We start from the raw sequence: 23050 nt of genomic DNA, 5'->3' as shown, positions 1-23050 counted from the left end.
TTCTAATGACTTTAAGTTATTTTTTATGAGTGAACATAAGACTTAATCTAAAGCTGAATTACCCTAAAATATGCTAAACTGCCTTTAAAAAGTCGACTCACTAAATAAAAATGAAAAGGCCAGTTCAAATATTTTTATAAACACATCTTTAAGAAAAGTTGCTAAGTAAAAAGCCAATTTCAAAAATGAATTAAAACATATTAAAAAAAACAATCCACTAAATAAATTTAAAAGGCACAAAAATCACCTTGCCATATAAATATGAAACTGTCCAATTGTGCTATTGAGTACTTAGAATTACATGTGTGCAGGTAATGTAATCTGTAGTATCTATCTACAAGCATAAACTTTACAAAAGACTCAACTTTGGAGGCAGGACTGTTTTGTTCCATGTGTGGGGAGCCATCAAGCGACCATCCCCTATGGCCAACTACAAGCACTGTCTGGAGCTGTTACAATCACTACTATGCCTCCATATGATGTGTTTCTATTGATTCTATGTTAGTGAATCAAAGTAAAAAACCTGCGGGAACTGAGAAGGGCTAACATTTACAATAAATAATGGTATTTGGTTATGGTAATTTTGTATGCTGTAAGGACTCTGTGAAAGATATTTACGATTACAATAAGCCCTCGTTCCCAGTCTCTGGGTATCTGTATGCTGTGCTCACCAATGTAGTAATCATAAATAAAAGCTACCTAAGGAAATGTTATTGCATTTCTAAAAAATGTTGTGGTGTATCAGCTCACAGTTGATATATATGCAAATTCAATTGCCTGTTCCATAAAGCAATCAAGTGTTGATCTTTATTAAACTGCCCCGGTGTTACACACACATACACACACAAAATAAATGCGATATTTGAAAATAATATGAGAAAAGTTTTAGTTTCTGAACAGTGTTTGTTTTCAGTTTAACCTTTTAATAGCCAGGGATGTATAGCTTATAACTATGGCAATATTTTTATGATTAGTTGTTATTTATTTATTATTATTATTAGTTTATATTTTAATATAAAAATATATTCAATTCATTCATTCATTTTATTGGATTTAAAATAGCATTACTATATTCTAGGATACTAATCTGGGCAGTGGTATACTTCCCTTATCACAAGAATCCATTTTGAAAGCACAGTGCCAAATTCCTTCATGCCTCAACTACTGTCCCTTTGCTCTAATAAAACATATTTTAAACCAACAAGTAATATGTCTTTAAATTAAGGAAAACATCCAACTAAGCCAGCAACTCTTTTTCTTAAGCGTAGTGCGGCTAGGGTAACATATCTTACATTAACGAAGGGCCAAGCCTGTTTATATGCTTTGTGTATATATTTTTTGTTGTTAAAAGCTTAGATATTACCAGTTTTATTTGTTTTGGGGCTTTTTAATGATAAATTATAGAAGGTAGCAGATTGATGAATACAGTGAAAATGTGTATCTCAGTCAGTATGATTTCATCGACTCTTTCCATTCTGGCAACCAAAACAGAGGACTAGGTACTGGAAAAGGATGAAGTCCAAGATCTTTGCAAATATATTTCAATATAACTTTTCATTTTTTATATATTTTTATTTTTTTAAACCCACGTTGTTGTCTAAGATCAATATTATGTCAAATGTTTAATGTTAATCCAGAAGGAAAAAAATGTTGGAACAAAGCATTATCTTGATCTTATGTGATTTTTTTTTTATAAATAATGACATACAGTGTTTACTTTTTTGTTCTTGGGTTTATTATATAAATAACCAGGATATGTGGTTTGATGTGTCTTTTATAACATTGTTTTGTCTGAAAAAGCATATGATACATATTAAAAGCTCCAGTATTGTGGTGTATTAAACACATAACTAAAAACAAGCAGAATTATTCTACAAATCTAAACACAGGTGATGAAAGGCTGTGTTTAAATATTTCACATTTGCATGATATGTATTTATCTATAATTGTTTTATAGTAATTGGCTCTATTTTATCAGATGTAAACACTGTGGTTTTGTTCTGGAGATCAGTTATGTTAAACATTTGGATTATCAAGTGCATTCTTAAATATTGTTCCCATAAATATGACTTACCCTCCCTGTTTTTCGGACTATCCTGTTTGAAAGTTTTATTTTTCACCTGCAACTCCACTATCCTAATATGATTTATTAGTCTTAGTACATATATCAGTACTTCTATTATACTTCATGTTACTTTCATTTTAGGCCAATTCTGTTTTGGGGGTAAACTGGGCATTTCCTACATTAAGCATACATTCTGCAGGAGCAGCTCAGTGCTTCTTGAAGGAGAAGTTTGCTAGGGTTGATGAATAGTATGTTAAAATGGTCACCTACAAACTCTCAGTCCAATGGGTACACATCTCAGCTGCCATTAGTTTTTAATGATTTTCCTTCCAATATAAGTTAGCTATTTGCTGAGCTGCCTGGGTCCTACACAAACTCTGAGATTTACACACCTGCTAGCTTCTTTCAGGCCTTTGGTAGTACCTCATTAGAAATATAATTAGATGATTTTTTCAATGTAAATTACTATGCCACTTTGTTGCTACGTAAAATCATTAGAATTCTGTATACTGGTAAGAAAGACACAACTAGCACAGCCCTGAGCTAAGAAACACCAGAAAATTAACATGCATCTTAAATATGAATAGGCTGATGGTAATACCAAAATCACCTGTTTGTATATGCTCCAGATTATAGAGGTTTTTTTTAAGGCTGAATTAAAAAAAAATCATCAATGTACTTTTGTAAAAAAAAAAAAAAAAAGTCCTTGCAGCACATGTCCTTTGGTCCATCAACTCTTACTTTTGTCTCTTGTTTTAGTGCAAACAGCAAAATGTCAGACACATTTCCAACTGACCTTGCTATGCCAAAGCAAAGCAAAACATTTTCCCAGGTTAATTTAACAAAGTTAGGTGGTTAAGTGGTTTGGGATCTAGAAAACAGCTAGACTTTAAGCATACATATATATATATATATAATTACTAGGAAACTACCTAAAAAACACAGGTGAACTGTTTTTATTGAATCATTTACTAAAACTCATCATAAATCCTTAAAAAGGACCACAAGATAACATGCATCACACATAGAAACCACCAGATTTACAAAAGGCAGCATGTCAGTGCAGTAATTTAAAATTATTAAGAAGTAAACTTACCTAAGTAGTTATTACTTTTGGCCATTTCTGTCACATTGATTTTTGTAGCACCTTCTGGGATTTCCACCACTTTATGGTATCCAACTTTAGTTAAAATATGTTTGAAGACTCCCGACACTACCTTACAAGCTGTGTTATCTCCACCACAGACACCACACTTGTCTACTAATTTGTCTGAACCCAAAAAGTCATCACAGCCAATTTTCTGTAAAAGAGATAATTCCACTTGGTTAGTAGAAAGCATTGAAAATTCCATTTTGTTAAACATTGCTTACTTAATGTAAATTAAAGTTTAGTTTACTTAAAAAAATTTGTGGTCATCGAGGTATCTCAAGAGTACAGGGCTTTAGGATTTCATTACAAATGCCTTTGTTTAATTAGACCAGGGGATTGTGTCAGAAAGACTGAGTTTGCTCACTAAGGTGTGGGATTGGGTTATATAAAACAATAAATACAAAAAAAAACTTAGAGTTGAAGTGATATAAAACATTTCAGCTCACCATCTGAAGGGCCAACTTTAGTGAGCTTCTCTTGGGAGCAGTAAACGCATGCATATTATGCCTTGGACAACTAGTCATAGCCTGTCAATAAGTGCTACCCATAAAGGAGTAAAGATTTGTGGTCTTTTACACTGATTTTTGCTTTTTGCTCCTTCCTCTGGCTGCACACCATGTAGCGCAAGGTTATGAGGTCATATCCTTACACTATGATATATGCACACTAGAGGGCACAAGAGACTGCTATTTGTGACAGAATACGTACAGATCTCCTCTCACACTGCAGTTAACTGCCAGATAGGAGCTGCCTCTTCAAGGTATAAGCAAGGGGCTCCAATGGGGTTCTGAGTGGGGGCTTGATCAAGGATAGGGCTGCACTCTTCATAAATATGCAGCTGACAAAACCGTTAAAGAAATCTCAATTTAATTACGCATTATGGTGGCAACTCAGTAGTTCTTGAAAGGGAAACTGTTAAGGAGAGCCCTTCTTTGTTGCTAATTGCAAAGGCCAAAATATGCCCTTCTAAAATTGATGTACCTTAACACATTTATTGGAAGAAAATGAATAATGCATTTCAAAATATGTTTACATTTATTTGTTTAAAACAGACAATTTTTTTAAGCATTGGGATAATTTCTCAAATAGCCGTATGCAAGGCTTTTCATTGAAACTAATTAACTAGTATTCTGTTACAAGAATGCAGAGTATAGATTTTCAAAGGTGAGAATCCCAACCTTATCCCAACATTATGACTTAGCATTTTTAAATGCTGGGGTACACATTTTGTTTAAAAGCGTGTATATTATGAATATTTTATTTAAATGTTGTTCCTACTAATATTTTACACAACAACAAAAAATGGACAGTACGGAAATGTCATCTTCACAAGACTGAACTGTACCGAATAAAGTCATTGTTGTTGGCACCATAAGCTATTCTTAATGTTTGTTTTTTAAAGAATTGCCAAGATGTTTGCAAAGATCAGTTAATGCACATAATTGCATGTGAAATTGGGTATGGTTTCACAAAATGTAAGACCAGCCTGTAGACCTGAGAAGCTGGATAATTTGAGATCAGAGATCCTTCATTCGTGCTACCGACACATTCACATTTAGCTTCTAACTAGATATTTCTTTTTTTTTTTATTATTTTTTTTTTTAATATATTTTTATTTCTTTTTAGAGCAAGCTAAAATGACTTATACAAAAATACAAATATTACAAAAAGCTCACATTTCTGAGCCTAAATGCAATAGCGATATATCCACCATAAATATTATTATACAGATTACAAAATTACAAAACCCCCCAACCCCCCACCCACCCCCTCAAGGCAAGGTCTGGGGAGAGAGAAACAAAAAAAAAAAAAATATATATATATATATATATATATATATATTTCAATTGAGAAACTAAAAGCAAAGGCAGGGAATAAAACATTGCAATTTTGCTTTCTATCAAACTCTCAGAATGATTTGTGGTAAAAAAAAAAAAATACAGAGTGCAGAGAACATTACATACTTACTGTAAATATTACAAAAAATATTTTGATGGCGCTAGTAGTTATAGATCTTCAACTATGACACTTGAGCTCTTAAGTTATTACTATACGCACAAATTAGTGATACACAGTGTTAGATTACATGCTAATTTGTAAAGTCTAAAACAATTCCTGCAAGGTTTATGGCTTTGACATCTTAGCTCAAGAGTTATGGAGCGTTAACAGATTAATCAACCCACTGCAAATCCTTCAGACACTTAAATGGATTAGTAGGTTGTGCACTGTAGTTTTCCAAAAAGTCAAGAACAAGACTAAACAACTAAATAATACTAAGGCTAGCCAACACATGTAATGCAAGACACTAAATTAAGGAACAAAATCTAAAATCCCAGCAGAAGAGGTAGAGGCTGTCATACAGTGAGAGGATTTAAAAATGTGATACAACTATACTGAATTTAAAGCAAGCCAGGGGCAGATTAAACTTTGAGCTTTTACAGCAGGAATAATAGGCAGAGTAGACGGGCCAAATGGCAGCTATGCATTATGAGTCAAACTCTCTAATGAGCTCCCTCTTGAGTGTAAAAAATGTATTTCACTGACGTGAGTCATCACGATATGGTCTACAAAATAATACTGAATAACGTAGCTGCAAAAATATCAATAAATACCTTACTAATTATGCTTTTAAGGACAGGTTCGCTTTAAGGCACTACAGAGTTTAAGATGACAATCTTTGTTTGCTTCATGCAGAGATCAATGTTTCAAATGCTATGCAAGATCATATAAAGTTCCAACGAAAATATATAACGCCCTTGGATTTTTCTCATTGTTATCCAAAAAATACATACCCACTTTGCAACAGGTGCCTGTTTGTTATCATTAAAGGAATGACCAAGGAAGGGTTTCAATCAAAACTGTTATCCTATGCCAGCGTAAGCTATGTTTATTTTTCTAGTACCTAAAATACGTTATGCAGAACATTTTTGCAGTTCTAACTAAAAGAAACACTGATGTTTAAATCTTAAAGATATACTTTCACATTTTGCATTACCACTATACCTTATTTCTACTAAAATACAATATATCATGTTAAAAAAAAATATTTGTGCTTTCAGTGAGAGCAGGTATCGTTCTGTTGCATTACATTTTGTAAACTGTAGCCTCATACTAACAAATTTGCTAAATTAGTTATATAGTGGGAAATGGTTATAAACAACCTCTAGCACTAGAAGCTGGTGTACAGTTTGTGAAAATAATGCATATAGAGCACAAGAAGCATGCAATAACTCCCTAAATGTACTGACTGTAGGATTCCAAAGAGATGAAAAACCCATACTTGCAAGTTTCCTAGGGTAGGCTACCCTCTTCTGATGGAGTTGGTTTCTGTCTGAGCATAGGGGTACATAGAGGTGGGCTAGATCCAATAGCCTTTAGTTGGAGGGGAAGTGGTTGGGGGTGTAAGTGTAGCTAAACACTGATCCCCTGTTCAAAGAAGGAAGGAACTGTGCAAGAGTCAAACTCCAAGAGTTTCCAGGTATAGAAATGTCCCTTTGGTGGATATTTGTGTTATAGTCAATTTTATCTCTCATGGACATGACCTTTTTAGGAGGTTCACATTTTAATCTATATAGATTCTGCTATCTATAATACACGTTTCCTTTTTTTAGCCATAGTAATATATATGATCCAAAATGTCAGTAATAGGAAAATCTGACAAAAAAATCTTGTTGTGAGATATAGTTATGAGTTTTTTTTGCACAAATGTCATACTTGGGAACTCTTTGGGTTTCACCCAGAGTCTCTGGTTGATACTCTGCTTCCCTGAGTCTTTGGGTCACTTTCCTTTTTCTCCAGGCAGGGGGGCAGCCCTGTCCTCTCACAAAGTCACCAGACTAATATAATAACTGTACAAGTGATAATGAACTGGTGCAATTTTAATGCATTTTGATTCCATACACAGTCACAAGAGGAGAGCACTCTTTTTTTGCTGTGCTATAAGATTAGACTACATACCTTCCCCTTTTTTTCTTTTTACTATAAACTATCTATTTCTGTTCCGCATCCTCATTTTTCTATGAAGCTTTTTTAGGGTAGTAGCACTATAAACACATATGAATGTTCAATTCATATTTTAGCATTCATTAAGCAAGACCAAAGAAACCTTTTATAGTTATTTATTCAGATAATCAGTTACATTATTTAAATAGTTTTTTCTCATAACAATGAAATTATGATGTCTGTTATCACAGTCCAGCATACATTAACACATACTTTTTGTTTAACCCAAATTCTTTACAAAATATCTACAGTGTCCTTTAGATATTAAATCACAAGAACTCAATGTAAAGGACTAACTCTAAAAGCCAACACAGTTGAGGTCAGCCAAGGATAGGTAATGCTAAACGATTCAGGCTAGAACTACTTACACATAAGAGGGTGAGATCTTACAAAACAATGGAAGACTATCAAATCAATCATCAAAGAGTGTCCCAACTTAGAATTGTACACAGAATGTAATACGTAACATCTGATCCTTTTAAACATAAGTGGCGCTTTGAAAACTGGATGTGATCATATAAAATTCCACAATGCAACTGCAGAGCTATATGGAGTAATGTTTAGGAAGAGAAATCACAGAGATCACAGGTTTTACATACCAGTGTTTGCAGAGGTTGCCAAATATAGTTTGGATTCAGAACATATGCTTCCATTTGCGGAGATGTGTTATTGAAACATCACAAAGCAGAAGAAAATGCCCAACAAGTATATTTTGTACGATTAAAATCTTACTACTCGAGTGTTTATCCAATAATGTGAAAATAAACACCCAAGGGATTCATTTAATAGGAAAACACATTGCCAAGTACAAGGAATGGAACAAGACAGGCAAATTGTGCATGATAGAATGAGTACATATGGAATGACAGATCTACCTTATGTACTACAGTATTGGGGTTTGGGTGAAGGAGCCTTTGCAAGGATGATGGATTCCATCAAGGGCAATTTTTTTTTGCTATTGCAGTTTATATGTAAAATATAGACAAATACTCTTTGTGAATTAATCAAAACATTGAATTTAGGTATTGTAATTTATGGTGCATAACTGTGCTTGTCAAGAGTAGAGGAGAGCAAATCTGGGCCATACTTATTAAGCCAACATTATTGTAATTTGGGGGCTAAACAATATATTTAAAAATAATGGGCAAATAACCTGTGTAATGCATCTGTCCAATATGCCAAATTCAGTTATTTTGCCCTGACTTTAGTTTTACCTTGACAAATATAAGTTAAGGTCCCTTAAGATTTTGAATATGATTAATGTACAGTGGTTTGGAAGTTTCAATATTTTGTGTGATAAATGAAAGGATACATATCTCAAAAATATTATTTATACATGAGGGACATACAATGTTTAAATGAACATTGGTTGGAAAATGAGTTGTAATAGGTTTGATCAGTTTCTCCTGTTCATTGTTCTTAGCTCTGCTTAAGAAAAGTAACACATTAAATTGTATCCAATATGCTGGCATATTCACTAGCTGTGCATTCTGCAGCACAATACATAGGCGGCATAAACTGCTCTGAATTACAGCCGCACACATTTTACAATCTCCTCCCTGTCTGGGCATGTTTACTAAGGGGGTTGTAGCACACATCGTTTTAAAAAAAATCTATGATGCTGTGAAAAAGTATTTGCCCCCAATTTCTTCTATTTGTGAAAATAAGCTAATTTTAATATTTGATAAAATAACACAAAATGCAGTTTTTAAATGATAATTCCCTGTATAGAAGGAAAAAAGTTACCCAACCCTACTTGGCCCTATGTGAAAAAGTAATTGCCTCCTTAGTTAAAAGGTCTGAAAAAGCAGCACACACATTTTTTACAAATATTTACAAATTGAGAACACTTGGAGCAGCGGCGAACCTTCTCAGGAGAGGTTGGCCTACCAAAATGCTTTCAAAAGTGGATCGGTGACTCACCCAGGAGGTCACATAAGAAGCAGAGAGGCTGTGCAAAAATGGCATCCATGGGAGAGTTGCAAGATGAAAACTACTGCTGGCCAAAAAGAACACAAAAGGTCCAATAGTGGCACAACCAGTTTTTAGGTTTAGAGGGGTACTTACTTTTTTTTTTACATAGGTTTAGAGATGAGTGAGGAGATGTAAGTAGGGCAACAGCTATGAAGAGGTCTGAGTCCAGGGTAATATCATGGCATCGAGCGTAAGGGGATGGAGAGATAATTGCACCATTAACATTAAGGAAAACTGATGAGTGAATGTTAGCATTGGAGCCAGGGGAGATGATAAGTTCGGTTTTAGAGAGAGTTTGATGTTTTAGGAAACATGCAGACATCCAAGTAGAGACATATGGAAGGCAGTTACTTGCATGGTCTATGACAGTCAAAAAGAGTTGGGGTGGGGATAGGTAGATCTGGGTGTCATCAGCATGGAGGTGGTATTGAAAGCCAAAGGATGAGATTAGTTTGCCAATTGAGATAGTGTAAAGAGGGGACAGGTTGAAGAGGGTCAAGTAAGGAGTTGGAATTAACTTAGTTAATTGGGGATAATCAATTCTTAGATGTAAAAAGACACATATGAAAGTGATGTACACATCTATATATATATATTTTTTTTCAATCACATGTACATTTAAAACCCAAAAGCTCTGTTGTACAGACCACTCTGGCATGATAAGCAAACAAACCTAATCACATTTGCCATTGCATTCTTCCTTCAGAAAGTTTAATCACATTAAACAAAAAAGTAACACCTAACAATAATCTTTTAAACTTTTAATAGATGAGCATTCCATTGCACATTCGTTGTTTATCTAAACAAGCTTTACCTACTCCAAGGTGCAGATAATTTAATAAAACGCCAATAGATTCTAATTCCTCTTTAAAGGTAAAGCACATTGTTACAGTATATACTTTTACGGTTTCTAGTCAAAGTGGACCAAGTACCATTATAACCCCTATACTTTGATGAGTCAGATCTGACAACTCAGATTATCCAAAGCTCCAAAATATTTCAGGCTCCAGTATTTCTTCATGTCAGTAAAGTATGTTCAAACAAAACTACATTTTTTCTCAAAATCTGACTAATGCTTTTTAAAGAGCAACCTGGGCACTATTGAGTATATTCTGAAAGCTGAACTTTATAAGCCACTGCTCTTGACCCAGCTTAATTGAACTGTGCAGGGCCAAATAATGAAATTATATACCCATTTTTAAATATAGTAAATATGTACTGTGGCTCGTTATTCATGATATACTTCATCTTACTTTACCATTTTCTTTTACAAGAAAATTACATTTCCTCAAACCTTTCTGTTGCGTTTAAGAAACAAACACCCTTACTTTACCTTTTGCAGAATACTTCCCACATCATAAAACAGTAATAATAAATAAAACAAAATTAATTCAAGCACACTTGAATAATGCAATCATTGTACATGCCTTATGAAGCAAATAACTGTAAAAGAGAGGTCTGTTCTTAATCCAGCTAACAAGTTGGGTTTAGGGAATATTTTAGCATCCCATCATATTTCATTATAAAACTACACCTCCAGGAATTCTGAAGCCATTGGAGCTTTTACAACAAAAGTGTTATAAAGTTTTCAAAATAATAGAAACACATCTGGGCCTCATCTATGGTTGGCCATCAGCTCACTTTAGTTATGCACCTGGGATTACTAATTCCTGAGATCAAATCAAGCCTGACTTTGTTGTCTCATCGTTCTTTATAGAAACGTATTTTATTGATTATACCTGGCAGAAACTCTTAACGAGACCTTTGTTCAGATTTCACACATCTATAAACCAGACTTTGACATCCCAACACAGAGAAGAAAATCTGCTAAATATAGCAGACGGAAAGGGGTCCCCCAGGTTATAAGGTTAGTAAAAGTAAGACTCTCATTAAGACTCAGTCAATTCCAAAATGTAACGTGAAGTAAAATTGCTCACACTTCATTTACTACAATGCTTCTGGCCTTAATGTCATAAATGGATTACCATTAAATCACATCTAGTTGAGGGAGTGCAGAGCTGTTCCCAAACGTTACAATGATCATTTACAAAACCAAGAAGACAAGCTGGCAGCATGTAGCCTAGGAGCAAACCCAGCCAAATAGATAAACGCTTCCAATATACATGACTCAACGACTATCTTACCATGCCAATGGCTAATCCTGTCCAATGCACTGTTCACAAAGGCCTATGTGGAAATACCCTAACAGAAGCTCTGCAAGTGATGCTTAAGGAAATGTCTGAAGTTCTGCCTGTGTGTAACATTAGAGAATTCTATGGAACCATGTGAAATTGCAGGTAGAAAAGCCCAATTGCCAGCTAAAATCCTGTCCAGTGTTCAACTCCCCGATTCAGCCTAGAAATCATCAGCCCAACACACCAGGAAGACATGATGATTTATAATTAATAAAATACTTCAACATATCGCTCTGCTGTTCTCATCAGGTGTGACAAAAATGTAATGGGAAAAACTTGCTTTCAATATTTATGAGGGAGGTCACCTCAGGGCTTTCATTAAATGATGATGCTCTTGATGCAATTAGCAGACATGCATATGCTCCAGCTACCATAGACATAGAATGTTTTTCTTTCGTGGTAAGTACATACATCAGCTCCTTTACTAAACAAGAAGACCCTTTGGACTCTCTCCTATATATATTTTAGAGGACCCTCATGTCAAACAAGCTATTTCTTACAAAAGCAGATGAGCAATTGGTAAGGACAACTTTAATATAGGTCATATTAAAGCTGCAGTCACCAAATCTTTAATAACAGTAGCTTATTGGGGGACGAGGCATTGGCATGAGGGTCCTTTAAACTAGCTTTTACTCTCATCAGTCACAGTCCTTTTAATGCCTAGGCCATATATTGTGTGCTTTACTCTACTAAATAATACTAAATATAATTGCAAAGAGTTTTATTTACTAAAGACAGTTTTACAGGAATGGTTGCAAGAGAGTTGTGTTTCAGTTGCTTAATGACATCATACCTTATGGCGGTAGGCTTCTACTACAGGAAGAGCTTGTTGGCCCTGTATTATATATATAGTTAAATCAAGGAGGTTTATTCTCCTCACCTATTCAATTATTAATTTTACAGGGCCAGCTCAGCACTTCTTCTTAGAGAAACCTGCTGCTATTGGCCTGTCATAATAAATAGTGAACTGGGAGAATTAAAAGCACAACTATTCTGCAATCTGCCAGCTCAAGCGACTAGGGATCTATGACATCATAACAGTTTGATTAGCTGGAGTCCCTTTCCTTTTTTTTAACCACCTACTCTGCTGTTGATCTTTATGACTGCTCATATGGTTTTCCCTGATCAACATTTTGGTACCAGATTTCAAATAAACAGAGTATTACTGTTTTGAGTTACCATACTGAAACCTCTTCCCTCTTACCATAATGCTTATAATTCTTCAAGCACCATTAAGATTAAAATGCTTAATCCCTATAAGTATATAATAATGTTTCCCTGGCCTTTAATAACCGCCAAAAAATGCATTTGGATTTCACAGACAAAGAAATCAAAACAAACAAGTGGGGTTTTCTGTAACTATTTTTAAAACAAATACTTTATAAACGCATTTTTTTTTTGGTTTTGGCAGATGCACTACAGAAATCCCATGGCGGTAACACTTATACATGAAGAACTGTAGTTTTATATAAAGGAACTGAAACTCATACATGACTGAAAAAAGAAAACAAAGAAGATACATTTTATAGTATGTGATATAGATAAGTAACAGTTGCCAAGACTGGCTAAGGGTGATTAGTTTAATGAAAGCCATGAGCTGACCAACTCCTCTCAATGTGGTTTTAAAAGTATCACATATTATACATACCTACTAGCCGCAGCCCATTTGTCACATGAAAAAACTGCAATACTGCACTTTTACTGCAGTATTACTGCACATTTACTGCAGCTTTACTGCATTTGTACTTCACTGTACTGCAGTTGTACTGCAGTTATTTTTGTACGGAAGTACAAATGCAATAAAGCTGCAGTACATCGAAGTACAACTGTAGGCTTGCAAAAAAAAAAGTGCGGTAAATGTGCAGTAATACTGCAGTACAGTGAAGTACAAATGCAGTAAAACTGCAGTAAATGTGCAGTAATACTGCAATAAAAGTGCAGTATTGCAGTTTTTTATGTCCAAAAAATAGCAGTATTACTTCAGAAAAACTGCAGTAATTTTTCGTAAGGGTGGTAAGTGCATGATACATTAGACACCATTTTTTTCACCTTCCCTGGCTGGTAGCTGGTAAAAGCCTTATGGCTCCCATTTCGCATTGACATCTCCAGTGGTCCTCCTCACTGCACATTAAGGGGGGCCAAGAAGATCAGGCATTCTTCAGGTCTATGCCAGATAGTATGGAAGGGGAGTGAATCTTCAGAAGATTTTGGAGTCTGGCCTGGCTTCCTCTGTGGCTCTTACTGAAGCACTTTGGATTACCCCCTCACTTTCTGAGGGTTAATGGTTAATATTTTCTTCTTTACATCAAAGCACAATCTCTGGGCTTAAAAAAAAAACAAACTAAAAAGAACCTGGTTCCTTTTGGCCAAGATCAAGAGTAGTACTTGTGAGAAAAGGAAACACTTGATCCTCAGGCCAAGATAGTTCAGAGCAAATTGTGTACGATCACAATCATTTGTGTCCTGCTCGATGATCATATATGTGATGTGTTTTAACAAAATTGGTGAACTTTATTTATTAAGTACCGTGAAGTTAACTTGTCTCTCCTTGAGGAAATGTGCAATCTCTCCTTTACTCAAAGATTAGCAAACACCACGTAAAATAAGAATTTTATTGACTGGTGTCTAAGTTTGGAAATTGCCTTGAACCTTTCCAGAATTGTAGAATTGTTGGAGCTCACCAGTTTTGTGTAATTTTAGAAAAAAACCCCCAAATACTTCATTTTAGAAATGAGGAAGGCAGTTCTGGGAAGAAAGTAAGCACCTGTGCTATGAGCCACTTTTCTGTAGGAATACTGTCTTCTTGCTAAATGCTTTCCACTTGCAATTTTAAAGGTTTGTGTAATTTGCTCTCAAAATATTTAAGGACATATTTGGGTATTTTTGTTCGACAAGTGAAATATGTACACTACCACTTAGTGTGTCCTGCCATTTGCCATTTTATGGATGTCAAAACATACTAGATTTTTTTTATGGCACTGCCCTAACTCCCATTATACTGAACTAGTCTCAAGCGCACTAGGGTATTGTTTATTCGGAATCTTCCAATGCCAGGGATACATTGTCAGAATGACTCATTAAAAATACAAATGCAGAATGCATATTTTTATGTCTTGGCTAAGAATGATGGGAACCACAGCTCACAGAAGCCACAGTACAACACCAACTGCTACTTTTACAAAGATTTCTTTAAAGCCTCAATCATTTCTGGTTTTTGAAGACTGTAGTTGGCAATGGAAATTAAACCTCTACCTAGTTACTAGTAAGACTCACACAAGAGTAATCAATCAATCTGAGATCATTTTTTGGAATATAACTCCCTCCCTATTCAAAAGGCAGTAGTTTAGCTGTGTTGGAGGATTCTGTTTGTCACTATGTACCATGGTAATAGTCCAGCATTCCTGAAGCTGGTCTGAAGGTATCCATGTGACAACATACTGGGAGCAATTCATCTCCAGGAGAACCTGGACGGGTGCAACACAGCTCATTACAACACTGCTGGGTGCCACAAAGAGAAAGTCTCAGACTTTTCTCTCTGCAACTATATCTTGGGAGCCAGGACACAGCCAGAGTCATCACAAGCCAAACCTCTGATTATTAACCTTTATTGTAAGTACAGCTCATTAGCTTGCTTACATGTCAGCCATTCTCTAAACACGTTATAAACGATTCAAGAGTAACTAGATTGAAAACTAAAGCAATATTTTAAACAGATTTATTAATCAGATCACCTGTTTCCCAGTTAAACTGGAAATGGTACTTTGAAGGTATTTTGTATATTGATTTGATCATGAAATGTATACTGTCATTTTACATAAATTAATATATTGTTGTATATATCTGTGTATACAGTTTACCAAATCCATATAATCCTGGGTGCAGTTCTTGGGTGTGTATAAACATATGGAAAAAGTAAAGGAGCATACCAGAAGCATACAATACTATTTCAACATCAATGTCTCAATCCTCCACGGGACTGTTTTTATCTGTTTAGGCATTGTTTTTCGTAATGGATCTCCTTTCCAGGGACACAATTTTATAAAGTTAAAAAAAAACTATATCAGTGACACAATATATTTAGAAGGATCAATCCATCCATCTAACTAAACTGACCACTCGTAAAACAGCCACTGGTGAGCACTAGTTTTGCATATTAATAAAAAGAAACACAAAACACCCTCCAAAACATGTGTTGCTACATTGCAGCAGGTTCTCCTAACAGCAAATGAGTTAGAGAAAATGTAACCCTGGGTACCTCATGTGTTACTCTGCTGAATGACACCATTTTGTAACAACATTCAGTACATATAAATATATTAAATATTTAATCATAAAACATTTTATCAGTTCTAGATTTTGCTGGGAACACCTAATCTTAAATGTTTCTTTATTGTTTCGATTTGATTGTTTTGATTTGATTAAAGCTTTAGATGAAATAATGAATTGATGGATCTGATGAAGTTTATTTGCTGCTATATTACAAAGTACAATTAACAGAACAGAACCTTTAAAAAAATAAGACGCTTAAGAATGTTTGCATGAAATATGCAAATTAATAATGAGACTTGCTTGCGTTACCTTTAACCATGGGTTGCCAGCACAGACAACTCATAACATACAAAGGCTAGGGAACCTCCAGCTACTTATATTAGATTATCTTTCAGGTATACTGGGTTCTTTTGGCTTTAGTCCCTCTATCCCAGTTGCCTGGCCTCTTTAAGGAATTACCCATGGCTAGCATAAAGCATGAGGTCTAAGTACCAATACACATTATCCCCCATCATAGAAGGCATGCCAGTATAGATCAGATGCCATACTGTAGAAGTACATCCAGCGCTTGAAGGAAACAGACATAAAGGCATCAGTTTTATCGTACTAACTCGAATGTTTCATAGACATTTCGATTTTCCAGTATGATTGCAAATTTAAAAGGTAATATTTACTGATATAGTCAGTTGGTGATGCAGGGCAGAGAAAGGCTGTTTTCATCAGATACGTGACTATGTGTCCTTATCATTCTTCAACAGGATTTTCTGAGATGTCTGATACTGCTTAGTAATGACAACCCTGTTCTCTATGTGCGGTAAGTTATGGGAACATCAAGAGGTTGGGAATGAAAATATAATGACTCTTTTCATAAAAGAACAATATCTAGCAGATGCTGGGTTTATATAAAAGAAAACAGACTTTATTTGTTGTAAAGTAGAAGAGCAGCAGAGCTATGCAGGGGAAATAATAAATGAAAAGATGTCCTCTGAGATAGCAGGAAATTCCAGAGTATAAATTAGAAGGAAAAAAAATGACAATCTATTTTCTTGAGCAGAGATATTTTCGGAAGCACATTGCATTATGGATAAAATTCACGATTCCCAGGACATCAACACTGTATTCATTGGACAATTAATTCACAGATGAAATTATTTGCTTTAATAGCGGCTTCTAAATTACAAGCTGATTATATAGTTCAATGCATATAATTGGTCACATTTCCAACATTCTATACTTCATGTTCATCAAAACACCTTTGTTAGTACTGTGCAAAAGCTTTAAGCAGGTGTTTATTTTTATCATTTACCAAAATGCAAAGTGATGCCTCCTTGATGGCACTGCATTATGGATAATTATCTGCCCGTACGTCTCAGCGTTGAGGAGACCATTACAAAAAATCCTGAACACCATTTGCTCAAATGCAGCCCCAAATTTGAAAGCATCCTCTGCCGTGCATTACTGTTGCCTGCAAAATACTCATTCTTGTACGTCTCTCAAGTCTCTTACATCTCTTGGTGTTTGGTGAACAAACTGCCTTCTGCTACAGCCAGATATTTCCAATTTTAACTCATCAGCCCATAAAGCCTGCTGCCATTTTTTGCACCCCAGTTCCTGTGTTTTCATGAATACTTGGCTGTGTTTACACATCGAAAGTACAGATTTTTGGCCACAAGCCTTCCATGAAGACCATTGTGAAAGGAAGTAAGCATGGTGTGTCTTATCTGCTGAACCAAGTTTCCTTGGCTGACCACTGCGTGTATGGTCTTCAACAATGGTCGTTTCTTTGTGCTTCTTTAAAAGAGCTTAGACAGAAAAACTGGAAACCCCTGTCTGCCTTGAAATGTCTGCCTGGGAGAGACCTTGCTGATACAGTGTCTTGTTGCTGTGCTCAGTCTTACCATGGTGTATGAGTTTTGACATTGAACTTTCTTCAGCAACTTTACTTGGTAAGTGAGTTTGGCTGTTCCTCACCTTTTTCTGTTTCAGTTGGTGAATTATACCTGTTTGATGTAATTGTTTAATCATATTATCCTAACTATATGTCTACAAGATCCCTGACTTTGTGCAAATGTACATAGAAGAATTGATGCTGTTTTTAAGGCAAAGGGTGCCTTCCAACAAATATTTAATGTAGGTTTTTCTTCTGTTCATTCACTTTGCATTTCGTTTAATGATACAATAAACCATTGGTATGTCTATTTTTGAAAGCATTCTTACTTCACACCTCCCTAAAACTTTTGCACAGTAATGTATGTCTTTGAAATGAAAATGGTTCAATTGATCATAGCATTCAAAGGGATGCAGGGGAACATATTTCTGTATTTAAGTTAAACTGCACAATTGCCAAGTTTTTTCTTCTTCAAAGTGAAAAGGCATAACTGAAAGCACTTAAAGATAACCAAATGATAGGTCTCTCCCTGCATAGAAATAAACCTGATATACAGTTTATTCTAGTTAGGGTGATAATGGGTAGACTGAAGCAAAACGGTATTGTGGGTTTCTCTTTGAATGCTTTTCTGCATGTATTCACAATGTTATTCCATAATAGTCACACCTTGGAGTTTATTAATTAGAAGGAAAGTCTGCAGGAGAGTTATGTTTTGAACTCCTTGAATTCGCCATACATTCTAATGTTCCATCTTGTCATCTTTTACCTCAAAGAGCCTTACATTTTTCACCCTCCAATCATTTGCCCATGAGTTTGAGCCCTTGGGTTCTAGCAGCCGTGAGTCTTGTGATGATCCACCCTGAACCCAGGGAACCAGCCAGTTAGACAAGCCATAATCAGGAGTGGAGAAAGCAGGATAATGCTAAACAAGCCAAGGTCAGGACCAGAGATATTAGGATATTCGTAGGAAAAGCAGTGGTCAGGATACATTTGTCAAAAGCTATCCGAGTCAACAACAGATTACGAGAATAAACAGGACTAGCAGTAACAGACTGGACACTGATATACCATCTGAGGGCATAGACATGAGTCAGTTGGGGGTTTAAAAAGCCAAGCCTAATAGTTCCGTAGAAACAGGTATTGAAGCAGGTGTGAGCATTAGTCACCTAATCACCAGGCTGCTAGAGTGGAAGCTGCCCGATTCATATAACAGGCTTCACATAACACGATTCATATAACACTCTTCCAGTGGCCACAGCAGCAAGAGCGCTGCCCCAAAGCTGCAGGTCACAAGTTCATGTCCACAAAGAGCCCCCAAAACAAACCACTGCATAAACCTCCGGGTGGTCTGTGACACATGGCAAATGAGATGATCTCACCAATTTAAACATGCTTTATACAGGCTATTCCAATCTACTCTTGAGGCAAAAGCTCAATGGAGTTGGCCATTGTTAATATAAAAGGAAGTCTTACATCAATAAAACATCAATTCTACAAAGTGTAAGTAAACCATGGTGTATGCAACAGAACTATGGAGTTGAAATGTTTTCTACTCACCTATGAGATAATATGACTAGTCATTGCGACATAACAGAACCTCATGAAACGCATGTTCTGTACGTGCACAGTAGACTTCGATAAAAGGCAAGCAAATGCAACAGAGATCTCTAAAGAAGAGATTGTTGAATACATAATGGAACTTGAACATGATTCTAGTTGCTGTATACACCTCCCCTATTTTGCCTATATTCCTCTGACTTTGAAAATGCAATTCCACATCTCAGCTCTTTTCCTCTGTCAGCGTAACATTTATCGCTGGGATAAAATTCCTGGTAAAATTAAACAGAAAGGTTTTGGCTTATCAGTGCAATTGATACCAGCTTAATTCCTGGTAATGGTATTTTGGCATGCTTTGTATCCTTCCAAAAAGGATACATTTGTCTAAAATGTTTCTAAATTTTGGGTCCTTTCCCATTCTAATTATTTTGCTTGGATCCGCTAAACATCCAGTTGACATAAATTGTACTGTTTAACAAAGACATTGTCTTAATGAAAAAATGTTCAGGCCCTTACTTATTTTATGAGACTGCAATTCTTTTCCTAACGGTTGCTGTGGGTTACCGCTTTAATTCACCTGGTTTGACATTCATTAGATATATTAGCTGTAATCAGCTGTACTTTAAAAATATATATTTTAGCAGTACACCGAACAGCAAATACCAGCGCGCTCTCTATGCATGTGCACTATTGAATTGCTCCAATTGCTCAGACCTGCCAAAAACCCCAAAATACACTTTTGAATGATTTGTTATTTTAGAGAAAACTGAAAAAATACTATATTATACATTACTGTGGTAAGGTTTTAGGCAGGTGTGCAAATAATGCTGTAAAGTAAGAAAGCTTTCAAAAATAGACATGTTAATAGTTTTTTTTTTATAATTTAACAAAATGCAAAGTGAGTGAACAGAAAAAAAATGTAAATCAAATCAATATTTGGCATGACCATCCCTTTGCCTTTAAAAAGCATCCATTCTTCTTCTGAATAAAAATGTAAAAATAATGAATAATAATAAATATAAAAAAAAGGCAAGCACAACTTGGATATAAAGTCTTTACACATGGAAAGTAACAATAAAAATATTTCCAATGATCTAAACAACAACAACACAAAAATAAATCTTGTTATTACACAGACCATTATCAAAATAAATATAGCCATCACTCGATATCTTGTGGGAAACTATGGTTCAGTATTATAATTTTTATATTGGAATTGTGATTTTTTTTTAGAGACTTCTGCCAAAAAATGACACACAGTGGTTGCGAATATATATAAAAAAAAAAAAAGTACCAGACAAGGCAAACCTATGTGGCTTTACCAGAAAGAGGAAGGCTGCTTCTTTCTACATACTGGGCTGTCTTCCTGCCAATTTATCCATGGAAAATCAGTTCTTGCAGACGGGCTTCATCAACTTTATGCACTTGTCAGGAATGACTCATGGCGATGACTGTGATTTTTTTTTTTAAAGTAGTTTGGCTTTGTCTCCATGTGATTTATGGGTTTGCTTTGTTCAGCAGCAGTCACTGGTTGTCACATGGGAATGTGGTACACTTGGAGCTAGCAACATTTAATAAGAATAAAATGATGTTTTTCTATAATTCAGATTCTGTCAAGGGTAGCCGCACACAGGCATCTCAGTTACTTCATATTTTCTTACAGGTGAATAGCAACTTATTAAAGTGACCTCTTGGTACAGGAGGGCTGTGGAACACAATTACCTAATGTTCTGGAATGTTCTCTTTTATTATAAGTTGTTATATTTATAGAGTAGACAATAAAAAGGGTATTTGTGTTTATTAACCTAATACCGTTCTGAATTTTATAGCAATATTCAACAATATTACTGGGTTTTTTTTACCAGTGTTTAGGGGATTCCGATGGTTTCCAAATGCCAATATCATTTTTCTATAACAGAAGTGAATAAAAGTAAATTAGAAGGTGAATACAGCTTCAGTATGGTTTTTATTTGTGAATTCCTTTTAATCAGTGATGCCTTCTGATGAAAACCATACCTACCCCTCTATTGATTGTATATTGTTACGGACCCCAAGGTTTACAGGCTACCGCAATGATTTGAGTGCAGAGATGATATGATGTCGTAATTAAGTCCCTGGGGATATATGATTGGAGACATGATCTTTCTATATCTTAAAAATACAGAATTTCCAAAGTGGTGATGATAAAGGAAAGGAGGGTCTGCAGGGTTGTCTAGCTGGGGAGATGGTTCCAGAGCAATCTCACCCATGAGATCAAATGATCTGATGTACCCTATATTTTGTGGTTGATGAAACAGGCAGATTAATATGAATTATTAACTTGAGTCAAACAGATGGAAAATCTGTTTTTAGGTAGCACAAAAATCCCAAGTGAATCATTGTCAGCAGAGACTAGGTTTTAGGAACTGGAAAATATTTTGCAAACTGCAGTTCTTTGTGAACACTTAATGGTAATGTTATGTTCTTTTTTAACAAATAAATCCATTGCTATTTTTACTGTTTGTGTGAGTAAAACATTATATAATAAGCATATATGTTATATTTAAACGCATCATATAGTATAGACTATTTAAAACAAGATCAACATAATTTAACCTATTTTTTATGAAACTTTAATCAGATATTTACAGATGTTCATAAAGTCACAATACTGCTCATTCTATTCATAATTTGGGAAAGCAGAACTCGTACAGAAAAAGCAAATGATGATGTGAAATTAGAGGGAAGACTGCAATGTTCTAGAGGGTGAACCTATCACTTAATCACACTGTTATCAAAGAAGAGGGACTCTATAGCAGGGCTTGACAAATTTGTTGTGAATCTAGGCGCCAGGTAAAAAAGTTAGGAGCCAGGATTTTTTTAAACTAACACTTGGTCAGGAGTGATCTGATCATCATCAGCCCACTAACTAAACTCACAGCGCTTGACCTGGAAGCACCCTGGACTTTCAGGTCAGTGCTGTTTTTTTTTTTTTATTAATTTTTTTTTAACTCTTTCGATGCTGATGTTCCATTGGAGCACAGCATTGATTGATATTTAGTCCCCACAAGCTTGTGGGGACAAATGTTAACCCCTGCAATGCCACAAATGTGTCATACACAATTGTGGCATTGAAGGGGTTAACGCTGCACTGTCGCTCTCATGGAGCGACCAGGCAGCAGGGGGGTGTTGGGGCTGGTCTCCACACTCATGTGGAGACCAAAGAACCCTCTCCCCTGTCCCTGAAGCTGCCTCTGGCAGCTGGGACTCAATTGCTGGTCTATAGACCAGCCATTGCAGGGAGGGGAGTCATTGATGACTGCTGTAAGCTTCCATGCCTACAGGAGTCATCAAAGGGCTTGTGGGGGCTCGTTTTTGCTGTTGCTGGTCTGCCTGGGCTTCCAGGCAGACCACCAGCAGCAGAGCCCCGTACAAAACGGGAATTAACCCCTAAATGCCGCGATCGCGGCACTGAAGGGGTTAACGCTGCACTGTCGCTCTCATGGAGCGATCAGGCAGCAGGGGGGTGTTGTGTCAGGTCCCCAACACACAACCCCCTTCCCTGAAGCTGCCTGTGGCAGCTGAAAACACGATTGCTGGTTTTGTAGCAACCGCGTTTTCAGCCTACAGGCTCACTCCGTGGGAGTGATCTCAGGCTCGGGGGCGGGCTCTGAGTGGATGTGCTGTCTGCCCAGACTCCTGGGCAGACAGCAGCAACAGCGCCCCCGTGTGGTGACTCAGCCTCTTACATCCACAATTTTTTCTGGATGTAAGAGGCTGACAAAAACTAGGCGCCAGGACAAAATTCTCTGTCGCCATGGCGACCTGGCGCCTGGGATTTGTCGAGCCCTGCTCTATAGGCCTTTTTTCAAGGAAAAAATGAAGCAACTATTGGGCAGGTTACACAAAATTTTAACTACTTAAAAGAGTGCACATGGGCATCAAAGTTCACTATGTGTGCAAGAACTGAG

At 36.0% G+C, this 23050-nt stretch overlaps 1 protein-coding gene and 1 long non-coding RNA gene across 3 annotated transcripts in view; both read right to left on the bottom strand.

The window, feature by feature from the left end:
- The window catches only part of THSD4 (thrombospondin type 1 domain containing 4), a 246778-nt gene that overhangs the window by 31800 nt on the left and 191928 nt on the right, over positions 1-23050 (bottom strand). For both annotated transcript variants that reach the window (XM_053461868.1, XM_053461867.1), the window contains one exon: positions 3162-3366. In XM_053461868.1, the coding sequence (XP_053317843.1) occupies positions 3162-3366 (205 nt within the window). The remainder of the gene's footprint in view (positions 1-3161; positions 3367-23050) is intronic.
- On the bottom strand, positions 22068-22601 carry LOC128490127 (uncharacterized). Its single transcript, XR_008353920.1, has 3 exons — positions 22552-22601; positions 22400-22463; positions 22068-22238 (listed from the first exon to the last, which is right to left on the bottom strand). It is a non-coding gene; the product is annotated as an uncharacterized LOC128490127 (long non-coding RNA).

Source organism: Spea bombifrons, chromosome 4, assembly GCF_027358695.1.
Source record: "Spea bombifrons isolate aSpeBom1 chromosome 4, aSpeBom1.2.pri, whole genome shotgun sequence".
Taxonomy (NCBI): Eukaryota; Metazoa; Chordata; class Amphibia; order Anura; family Pelobatidae; genus Spea; species Spea bombifrons.
The sequence above is the reverse complement of the archived record's forward strand: the minus strand, read 5'-3'. Positions and strand labels throughout refer to the sequence as shown.